Below are 11,115 nucleotides of genomic sequence, written 5' to 3' on the forward strand. Positions count from 1 at the left end.
CTGCATTGCCCCCTACTGAAATTGACATCAAAATGCCCTCGGCTTGCATTACGAACATGGCTGGCTCATGGTCATGTGACATTTGCAATTAAATTCACTTGGTTTTATACTCAAACTGCAACTTCAATCTGCCAAGGTAGTGCAGATGAAAACTAGCTAAAATCTTGCATATTTGCATGCAAATGTTTATTAACATGCACTGTCCCTTTAAAAAAATGTAATCAATTAAAAATAAAATAAAAATAAAACGAGACAAATTCAATGCACAACCTAATTCCACTCCTAAAATATTTATTAATCAGCAGGTAAACTCATGAACCAGTACAAAAACGATCACTTCAATTTAAACTGCAAATCACAGTGCTAAAATTCAATGGCCATCAGCCACAATTATTTGAAAAATTCATTATCCATTCACAGATAAACAAAATACTTGACAAGTGTTGCAGCACTAAAGCAACTACTGTCCAACTTTCATTTCTGACAACAATGGTTAGTAACTACAGGCTACGGCTTGCATGCTAATACAAACAATTCAACTGACTCACCAGTTCCATCTATTGCAAAATAGGCAGCAACAACATTTACTGCAAAGTGCAAACGAGTTGTTAGGCACTGTGCTGTATATCAATGAGTGTCACCCGGATATTGCGTCCAAACAGCAGTTTTAAAACAACAAGAATTGCCTACCAGCAGGAGCTGCATTAAGGTTCTCCTCACACATGATGCCAAATTGCAAGACGTGCCGCGCCCACTCAGGTAGACCCGCCCCCTCTCATTTTCAACACACCTTCATGAGGGGGGGTGTTAAAAAAAAAAAAAAAAAGAGCACTTACAATTGTTGGCCCTTATGGTCTGATTATTGCAAATATCAAAAATACAAATATAAATCACAATTTGTGTAATTATTGCAAGCACCCTAATTTAGTTTCCTGCATGGAGTCAAACAGTGGTGCACATATGTGAAGTATCCAAACCGAGGTGACATCTCAGTTGGCTGAAACCAGGAAAGGCAGAAATGAGAGCTGCGTGTGAGTTTATTTTAAGCCCCATTACCCTCATTACAGAAGAGTATGTGCTCTCATATAGTAGGCTGAGGGTACAGGTGGGCCAGCCTATCAATCCCTACCCTTCGCTCTTCCCATTTATTCATCAGTTGGTCTCGGCGACAATCGGCCCATTCGGCGCTACCATTTGTCCGCCCGTCTTCCATCTTTCAGATAATCAGTCCATCAACGCATCCATCTGAGCACCCATCCAGCAATTCATTCACCTGCCCATTTATGTGGTCATCATTCAGCTTTTTGTGCATCCACCTTCTCACACACTTTCAGTGGCTCCATTAGGACGCCACATGGACTCTAAAACAGACAAATGACTAAAAAAAAAGACACCACGTGGTCAAGAGATGAATTGGGAGAAAAGAGGAAAAACAATTAAAAAGTGAAAGATAGAAAAAGCTTAAGTACAGATGCCGTCGGCAGTCTCTGTAAGCGAGAGTCTCTGGAATCAATTACGAGCTCGCAGATAAATCAGCTAATTGAAATGGATTTGCGCTAAAGGATCATTCTGCTGTACAAGCAGCCGTGAACCGGCAGTGGAGAAGAAAGACCGCGTGTCATCCTGCCGTCCTGTTAATTTGATGCTTATTTTAGCTTCATCATTGTGTGCCACAATGGTCTCACCATGAAATAATGAGGCCTAAACTATCTTATGTGGCAGGCAATCCATTTTATAGTCTTTTTTTTAACTTCATTATTTCTGCAATGTGGTAAAAAAAACATTGGCATTGTTAGCATTACGCTAACAAGCTTACGCCGGCATAAGGCAAAGCAAAGTAGTTGTTTCAAATCAAAGTTAAAGTCAAAGTCTGCTTTTTTGTCAATTTCTTTACATGCCAAGACACACAAAGAGATCGAAATTACATTCCCACTATCCTCAACATGCAATGGTGGACTGCCTCTATTAAAGACAAGACTATCTGAAATACATACCCTGAAATAAAATGCACTAGTGAATTGCCCGTGGCGCAAAAAAAAAAAAAAAAAGTATAGTCCCGAGGCTGCAAATGTGACACAGATGTTGCATCACGGGGCGGAAGGAGGTCAATACCGTGCTCAGGCCGTTATACGCTTAATTGTAATGCTCTTGTAAGCGTGTGATTGGACAACACCGTTATTCTTTAAAGACATGCCTTGTATCAATAAGCCAATACAATGAGATACACTCATCCAGAAAGTTGCTGGACAGGGAACGAGAAGAAGCCATTAGGTTGGGATGCAAATCTGGATAAAGATGCAGATTTTGCTGTTTGAGCCTGGAATTTAAAAAATTGCAAACATCACTCCATCTCAATTAAGAAAGAAAATGACATTTTCCTTAAATCAAAGAAATTCAAAGAAAATACAAGTACAACCATTTTTGAAGTAAAATAAGGTAAGACTGTTCAAAAGAAAAGCCAATAAAGTTACAAAAATCTTTATTAATAGAAAATAAATAAGGTTTTGACTTCAAACATTGGCGGGCCGCTCGGTCAAAAGGCGCGTGCCATCACGAATGCACTGAGACAAGCCTGAGGGCCAACTATTAGCAAGCAGGTGCCTGTGTGCGGCCATTTCATCAGCCTGACCTGGACACCCTCCAGCGCTTTCTTTACTCACTACTTCCATTTTCCAACGTATTATTTCCCTACCACATTTCCACTTTTCATTCTCTACCAACTCTTGGAGTTGCTGGACACTTCCAGTCAGAGCAAGAGAGTTCGTGAGGAAGTTAGGGAGAGAGAGAGAGACAATTAGGACGTTAATTGACATTTAATTAATTCGAAGTCAATTTGACCTTGAGACTGAGGCACCGGGAAGACTGATGTCATCTTATCACTCGCCTCATCTACCACTGCAACACCAGATGAAACGGTTCTGTGTATTTACGTGCACGTGAGAGTGTGTGTGTTGGCGTGCGTGTGTTGTCACCCCACACCTTATCTGACTATTGCCAGTTTATTCCGCTGAGTTAGTCATTTAGGTGTTAATTAGTTGTCTGTGTATCGCACAGGCATCTTCATTGGCTGCTGTCTGCGTGTGTGTGTGTGTGTCCTTGTGTACTTGTCTACTCTGAAGGAAATAAGGAGGCGTTTATTAGAGGTGAGGCATTTGGTTTATTCAAGCTACTGATGAATCAAACTGACGTTTTGTACAAATACATGGCAAAAAGTTAAATAATTGGCCTTAATGCAACAATCTGACCTTTGTCCCGCTGCGGCCATTCTTAGCGCGCCAAACACTTGAGATTAAAAATTCGACTTCCTGCCGAGCCAGCAGTTGGTCAACAGCCGACATTCATCAAAAACAATACGTTTGCCATTTTTTGGCTGCGGAATGCGCGGTGAGTGTGACGAATTTGTCTCCGCTTTGTGTCGTGCTGACAGGACGGAGGCGACGCGTCTCGGCCGACTGACTTTGTGTGATTAAAGAGACGGGCGCAAACCATCTGCCTGTCACGTCCATCTGTCATCGCCGGCGCTCGCCATCAGCTGCTCATCACTCAAAAAAAAACAACAACAACAACAACAATGGTGGAGAGGCGGATGAGGTGCAGCTTTAGAAATAGAGAGAAATTTGTAAAGGAGCTGCATCGACAGGGTGCGGCAATAACAGTTTTTAATTCAAGACAGTCACCTGACAGCTTTTGAGAAATAAAGAAGATGAGCGCTGACCATAAAAATACAAAAGATGAGATTGTTTTTTTTTGTAAAAAGAAGAAAATGTTTTGTTTTTGAGCGCAAAGGTGATCATGCGAATCAATGTTTCAGTATTGTCACTATTACTTTTTGTTCATGCGATTGCAACTTTGAGACAAAAAAATATTCATTTTTATGAGTTGAAGAGATATCCTGACTTTTTTTTTTACTTGGTTGTTTTTTTTCCTATAAGAGTGCAAATTTTAACTAAAAATATATACATACATACATACTACAAATAGACTAATCTCGATTAATTTATGGTTATTTTGAAAAATAAAAATGTATGAAATAATGTAAGAAAATACATGCTTCTGCATTAACGATATCTTTCAGATTAGTACAATTATATTGTCGTACTATTGCGACGAATCGCTTTCTCGTGAGATTAAAAACAGGTAACGTGACTATGAGTATATTTACCTGAAATTTCTCAGAACATTTCTAACTTTCTATCTCAGGTAAAATGTACAACTTCAGGTAAAACATGAACACAATTTTGGGGTAAAATTGTCTTTTTCTCATCACTCTTTTCCAGCTTTTCCCCGGCCGGATAAAGACACAGTCAGCAAAGGGCCCCATTGGGAGTTTGTGGGTAAAAGCATCCCTCATCTTTCATCTTCGCATTCTTGGCCGCGTTCCTCCTTTCCCCACCTCCACCCCGATCTCTGTCTCTCCCTCTGTCCCGCGGCCACATTCTCTCCATTCCCGCCTCCCATCGCCGACTGTCTCCCTGGGATTATCGATTTGGCGCAGGGCGTGATGGAGTCTCACTAGTTGTAATGCGGGGCCCCAAAGGTGTCTTCGGAATGGAGAGCATCATGACTTATGGACTAAGTATAGTTACGCTTCCACAACACCTGAATCGCACACCCGCGGCAACACACTCCCCCAATGCTAAGCGCCCTTGTGTGGGGACAAAGGATGTGCACATTGCTGACGTAGCAAAATATCACAAAAGGAAAAACTCCAAGGTGTCACTATGTCTATTTGTTGTTTCTTGTTGCATCCAGGTGGCTTTTCAACTATTGTTATAAACAGTGGGAATTAAAAAAACAAAAAATTAGGTCACGTTTTAGCATTCCAAAAGCAATGGTGCCCCATCAGTTTTTTTTCTGCATCATGTTTTTTTCTGAACCAACAGAAAAATAAGTCTAACTGATCATTTTTGAGTTAACGTTGACCACTGGGGTGCTTTTGTATATTACCAAATCGGGAAGTAAACTGCTACGACAACAACTATCTGTGCAGCCGGGGTACCAAATGCTGGGGCCAACTACGCAAAGCTATCTGTAACACTTATTTGGATTCTCGAGCACGCGTTTGAATTACAATTGATTTTTTTCCCCCTCCGCTCTGAAGTTATTCATCCAATGTCGCTAGCTGCCGCCACATATTATTGATGATAGTTTGCGGGCCTTACAATAGGGGCTGCATAATTGATTAAAAGCCATTTATTGTGATGCTGCTTCCAAAATCTATGCATGCTTTTATCATCCATGCATTAACAAACGTAATTTCACCTGGAGGACGCTACCCAAAGCCCAAAAGCAAAAGGTGCTCATTGTTAATGCGTGAATCCTATTACGATTGGCCCCAGAGTCGGCCTCTGCTTAGCAAATAAATAATAGTAATGATGATGATCCCTCATCTTGTCACCGGGCTGCGCCCCCAGGAGGAAGGTGTGTGTGTGTGTATGCGCGTGCTTGCATGTGTATGGTGGGGTTCGTAATTGGTTCCAAGCCTGCAGCATTTTCCCGGCATCACCTCCCTAGCGCTCAGGATCTGCTAGCGTTTGCTTCCCCCTCTCTGCTTGTCTGTCTGTAGGTTCTCATCCCAGGGTGGACCCCGCTTCTCTCGCCAGGGATAGAATCTGGTTCCCGGCTAACTTAATGAGTACAAGCATGATGGAAAATGAATGGATGTGCCCCGCAATCGACTGTTGGCCATTGCAGGGTGGATCCAGTTGGGAGAGGGTCCAAAGCTCAGCCACACCTTAAATGAGGAGTGGGATGTCCTGTTTATCTTACACTATTTATCTTGATAGATCCTGTAAGTCAGAGAGGTGCATTATATTGTGATTTAATTACCTTCACATTTAAATGTATTCAACACATTGAATGCATATAATAATTAGCAAACAATTCTCTCTGCACATTAATGTATCGTGAAAATGTAATCGCCCGGTCTTCAATTATTAGGACTGAGCATCAGTGCAATAACATGTTGATGCATTTTGGGCCAGGGTTGGTCAAAATGTGTTGCAGGAGAGACCTCTGTTGGCTAAAAAAAACATTGCATGCATCCTGTTTGTTGGGATGATTATTTAGGTAAAAATAATCATTTTGGCATTTTGGAGATGATGCAAATTTGTGCATTTTATCCTTCCTCAGATGAGCCGAGTCTTTTCTGCTTGACGTTTGGCGAGAGAAGCAGAGTACAGTCACTAGTCAACGACACTTATAACATGAGTGGTCATTGACCCTACTGCATTTCCACACGCCCAATTTTTTTTTTTTCCCAAACAAAATGCACCAAAAAAAGAAAGCAAAGCACTCAGGTGCTGAGCTGAGCTCAAGTGAGGCATGCTCAGATGATTTCACGCCTGACAACGTTTTAGACATGTTCTTCCTGAAATGTGTCTGCTTAAGCGGGTTTGATAGACCCTGCTGTATGAGGTGGAGGAGGTTGTTTCCTGGTGCAGAAGTGACCCGTGGCCACCTACTCACTTCTCCCTCCCTCAGAAGAGAGAGGAAGAGGAAAACAGATTCGGGACACGGGGTGACATGGAGAGCAGAGAAGCGCGGTGTTGACGTCCATCTGTCTGTTTTGGTGATATCCTAGCCCGCGGCGCCGGTGGGATGCCATTCCCGTCATTCCAGTTTGCCTCTCGACGTGGCAAACTGGCCCCTTGGGTGTTCCCAATGATGGCGCACAGAAAATAGCTAGCTACCCATCCCTCGCAAGGCCTTGAAATGCATCTCATGCATGCGGCCAATTTGTGCGGATAATTTTGATCAAGGGCGAGCCAAAAATCCCTCTAAATAAATCACAGAGTTTTAATCCAGAATAATCTTCACATTCCCATCGCCTTCATTTGCATGCTATTTATAGTTATTAAAACAAACAAAGAAATATTATAGTCTCATTCATTAGAGACCAAACCAAAGTACATTTGATAAAACCACTGCTACGTTAGCATCAGTGCTAATCTTGTTGGTTGTCGCCAATGACTGTTTGAAATCCAAATTATAAATTATATGAATGTGATATTATTAAAAATGACGAGCCACTGTTGTACCATAAAAACAAAACCTTCAGATCTCCTGCAGTAAATTGGCAGGGAAAAAGCCCAGCTTGCGTCCCGTGCTGACCTTCAGGTAAGCGTTCACCTCATCACCCTTCTTCACAACAATCTGCACCCACACACACAAGATAATGAATTTTGTGCATCTCACGCAGTTTTTTGGGCCTTACTTATCAATGTGTGTGTTCTCACCTGGTCTTTCTTCAGTGTAATCTGGCCCATCTCTCTGTTGCCAACAAAGGAGCGTGTCACCTTGTACACTTGCTCGCCGGCCCGCACTCGGATAATGTAGTTGGCCGGGAAGAAGCCCGCCCTGTCGCAGATCTTCCCCTGATGAGAGACAAATTTTACTGCGACAACATGGGATCATTATTGCTGAGTGGACTGTTTTATAATGGCGTCACGACGAGGCTACCATATGTGGCATGACGTGAAATTTGTACTCTACATAGTGTCACTGTGACCTGCCATCATTTGCTGAGTAGGCTCCCTTTTTAAAGGTGTCCTTGACTTGAAGCCCACCCACAGCCTTTTTTGCGATGAGTCACAAATGATGCAGCAACACATGTAGCCAGACAATATAACCCTTGCAAATATATATTCTTTATCCTCTGAGAAAAACGACTAATTTTACTGTCGTTTACTGATTCACGATAGTAGTAGTTGTGAAACTCTTCTTTGGTCGTACCTACAGGATTATTGTATAAACTAGAATTTCGAAGAATCGTTACAATCAATTAATCACGATGCACAAATAGTTGACTTCTTTACGATCGATCTCAAGACTTTCTTGTAAGGCTCTGTTGTTGAAAAGCAACATGTACTCACCCTCCACCACTCCTCATTGGAGTCATCGATCACTGTGATGCGGTCGCCGGCGCTATGCAACAACCGGAATGTCATTGTTGACACATTCAACAAAGTCATGATAAGTGTGAGGACATCACATTACTTACTGAACGTCCAGGTCATCTTTCTCAATAGCCTTGAAGCGGTACAGAGCCAAGTAGTAGTGAGACTGACTGAATACGCCGATCTTTCCTGGCTGAGGTTTTTTACTCTAACACATAAGACAAATTTGTCGCCATTACATTTGCCTTTTCGTCCCATCCTGGATTACCTCATTAATTAGAGTCTCAGTCTTAATCTTGTGTATCTGACCTTGTCATCTGCGGGAGCTTTGTCTCCTCGCTTGTCTCCCTCTGAGCTCGCTACGACACACACAAAAGAAATGATATAACGATCATTTGCAAAACATTATCGCAATATTTTGCACTTTGACGGTAAATTATAAGATAGTATAACGATAATTTAACAATAGAGCTAAAAGGCTACAGTTCTAACTTTACTGACTATTTTATAAGTGAAACAATAATTAGTGACTCACTTCCTTCAGCGCCATTCTCCTGCTGCTTGGGCTGGGACTCGTCGTCCTCCAACATCATCATCTAAAACAAATAGTACGCCATGACAGCAATTACTGTAATGACGTGGATTGTAAGAACATTGCCTATATCCACACTGACGTTCTTTTTATCCTCTGATCCTTTCTTGCGCTCCTTGTTGGCCATAATGACACCAATGCGCAGCGTTTCAAACACGGGGTCGGTGCGATTCGACTGCGCTGGCGATCCGAAATCATCCAACCAGCGAGAAGAAAAACACAAATAAGAGGAATGGAGAAAGGTAAGTAGTGATTATACTGGTAACAACAAAAAGCTTTTTTTTTTTTTTTTTTTTAATAGTTTGTTTGGTTTCTTATGCTTAAGAGTGTCACTTTATTAGTTGGACTCACAGAAAGGCAAGAGTTGGGAGACAGTAGCATTCTGCTGGCTGCTGTACAAAGGAGAACTGTATGCTCTCCTGAAGCCTGGAGGCTGACAGAAACACACAATGACTGCTCATAGTATCATGATACGCTGACATGGAAAATTATCACAATACTTGGAAATCAGCAGCTGGGAGATATATGTTTAGATTTAATAAAAGAAAAGAAAGCTTACAATTTTGCCAAAGCATCTCTGGAACTCCACGTAGGACTGACACTGGTGGTGGATGCTGGTTTTGCAGTTCTTGCAACGCAATGCAAACTTGTTGTTTACTTGAGACAGGGGGAAATAAAAGGTAAACAAATTAAAATAAAACAAGTGAGCGTATTAAGTTAGGGTTAGCCCCGTACATACAAACAATCATGCGAGCGCACACGTCGCAGAATTTGGCCTTCTTGCAGTAGTGATCCTTGAACTTATGTGGACGGTCATTGATGGGTTTGATGGACTCTGGCGGAGGTGGCTCATCTCGCTCCTCTTCCTCCACCTCCTCGTCGTAGATGAAATAGACCTGCGTCACAGATCACATTAAACACAGCCAGACAGCAAGTGTCACCTCAGTACGTTCTGCTTAATGTCATAGAATGAGTTCAAAAAGTAACCCGACAAACCACAGGTGGGGAAACCTGAAAAGGATTATATCCCAAAATAGCTTCTGGGCTGCCATACGCCAGAATCCCCAAAATGAAATGTAACAAAGCTTTACTATGCTTCTAAATATGCAGCGATCACACGCGCACACAATACAACGCACGTTTCGGTTTCACACGCGAGCGGCCTCGAGCTCTCTATCATTGTCAGGATTAGCGCTTTAGCTGCGCTCGTCAGGTTGAGGATTAGCACTGCAATCGGCGCTAATACGGCAGACCGTTTGCACATTACGCCGCTGTCACTTGGCAACTCTTTCCAGCGTTCCAAAAATCAGTGGCCACAATGGCTCGGAACATTCCGCCCACCGATGTTTGCTTTGTGAAAGTGTTGCCCCAGTGGGAATCATAAGGGATGCGTCTCCCCAAAAGTATGGGGGTGATCAGATGTCAAAAATACCTCTGCATGTCACGACATGACACCACAATTTCTGCCTCTGGCGGGTGTGCTCTGAGAAGAATGAGACAACACTGAAAGACCCCAAAAATCTACCACAAAAACTGAAGTGTTATCAAGCAGAATGTAAAGAATTAAATAGTTTGCATATCATGCAGGGTGGGGGGGTGTAACACTTTATTTCAGGGGGTGGCCAGTGCCCCCGCTGCCCCCCTTCTAACGCCACCAGTGACATTCATACAAATGTCAATTTAAACGACTTACCGTGTTATCCTCCTCTTTCACCACATTATCCGGCAGAGGGGGGCTGTCATGAATATCAACAGAGGCCTTGTCATCCAACCTGTCATCATCACGTAGCAAAACATCACACCCAGTGGCAAAAAAAAAATCCACCGCGGGAGATCCTCAGATTTGAAAATTAGAGTTGCCAGTGAGTACTCACGAGTCACAGTTGGCCATGGTAGGCAGCTGACAATTAGGTCCAAGAAGCACTGGGAAGCTGGTTTCGGGTCAGATCACAGAAGGCGGGGTCCTAGAAGTATTTGTAAGTTGCCTCTGAAGTACCAAAAAATGGGTTTTACTTTTCAGATGTGTAAAAAAAAAATGTATCTTGATGGTACACAATTAGCTGTTTTCAACATGTTTGCATTAAAATTAAGCCACGCGACACCACGAATTTCCCGGAGACACCACGAACATCTAATTTGACAAAAAAGGTAGAAAAGAATGATACGCACAATGTAATTGACCACAAATGTCAAACTTCATTTCTTCTCCTCACGATTCTTTCTGGTCGTTTTTTCCCACGTCCGACGTTCCAAATGAGGCTCCAACAGGTGGGAGACTGGGAAGACAAATGCCTGCATGGCCAGTCCAGCCCTTCCCTTCCCTGGACTGGACGGGCTTTCCATGCGAGAGCATGTGTGACACTTTGGGACAGCTGAGCACTTGAAAAGTTTTCCCAGCTGAATGGTCAAGAATTGCACGGCTCCCCCAATGGCACCAATATAACCACTACTTTAAGAAGATGAGCAAAGATGATCTCCATATTACATTGCATTAAAGAAAAAAAAAATTCTCAAATTAAATTTGTGTCTAAATGGTATTGACTATTTTTAATTAAGTTTGATTTTAATTCACTGTACTCACAAGCCTTAAGAGGAAATTCATAGAATTAATCATTTTAAAATAAC

The 11,115-nt window shown here is 42.3% G+C and overlaps 2 protein-coding genes and 1 long non-coding RNA gene across 8 annotated transcripts in view; 1 reads left to right on the forward strand and 2 right to left on the reverse strand.

Annotated features, from left to right (window-relative positions):
* nxph4 (neurexophilin 4) overlaps window positions 1-770 on the reverse strand; it is a 52,671-nt gene extending 51,901 nt beyond the window's left edge. For 4 of the 5 annotated variants that reach the window (XR_015861449.1, XR_015861451.1, XR_015861450.1 and 1 more), the window contains exon 1: window positions 691-770. The gene's annotated coding sequence lies outside the window, so the exon portion shown is untranslated. The other variant, XM_088390708.1, reaches the window with a different exon arrangement.
* A 6,006-nt stretch (window positions 771-6,776) lies between these two features.
* On the reverse strand, window positions 6,777-10,830 carry LOC148390999 (SH3 and cysteine-rich domain-containing protein 3-like). Of its 2 annotated transcripts, none has more exons than XM_088390637.1 (13): window positions 10,660-10,830; window positions 10,365-10,454; window positions 10,184-10,262; window positions 9,230-9,386; window positions 9,050-9,147; window positions 8,842-8,923; window positions 8,573-8,670; window positions 8,434-8,494; window positions 8,208-8,257; window positions 8,003-8,106; window positions 7,875-7,926; window positions 7,239-7,376; window positions 6,777-7,155 (listed from the first exon to the last, which is right to left on the reverse strand). In XM_088390637.1, the coding sequence occupies exons 2-13, from the start codon at window positions 10,379-10,381 to the stop codon at window positions 7,057-7,059; spliced, it is 1,035 nt and encodes a 344-aa protein (XP_088246763.1). In that variant the 5' UTR covers window positions 10,382-10,454; window positions 10,660-10,830; the 3' UTR covers window positions 6,777-7,056. The 2 variants fall into 2 exon arrangements, with proteins under 2 accessions (XP_088246763.1, XP_088246762.1); XM_088390636.1 differs by having other exon boundaries at window positions 10,365-10,477.
* On the forward strand, window positions 8,505-11,010 carry LOC148391000 (uncharacterized). The gene is made up of 2 exons (XR_015861432.1): window positions 8,505-8,732; window positions 10,759-11,010. It is a non-coding gene; the product is annotated as an uncharacterized LOC148391000 (long non-coding RNA).
* The last annotated feature ends 105 nt before the right edge of the window (window positions 11,011-11,115 follow it).

This window comes from Syngnathus floridae, chromosome 11, assembly GCF_059516105.1.
Source record: "Syngnathus floridae isolate MCC-2025c chromosome 11, RoL_Sflo_1.0, whole genome shotgun sequence".
NCBI classification, from domain to species: Eukaryota; Metazoa; Chordata; class Actinopteri; order Syngnathiformes; family Syngnathidae; genus Syngnathus; species Syngnathus floridae.

Bases quoted from the DNA above. Each gene is read 5' to 3' on its own strand.
- LOC148390999 (XM_088390637.1), bottom strand. The intron at 8,671-8,841 runs GTGAGTCCAACT...TCGGATCGCCAG, and splicing joins CTCCCAACTCTTGCCTTTCT to CGCAGTCGAATCGCACCGAC. The intron at 8,107-8,207 runs GTCAGATACACA...CTTATGTGTTAG, and splicing joins AAGCTCCCGCAGATGACAAG to AGTAAAAAACCTCAGCCAGG.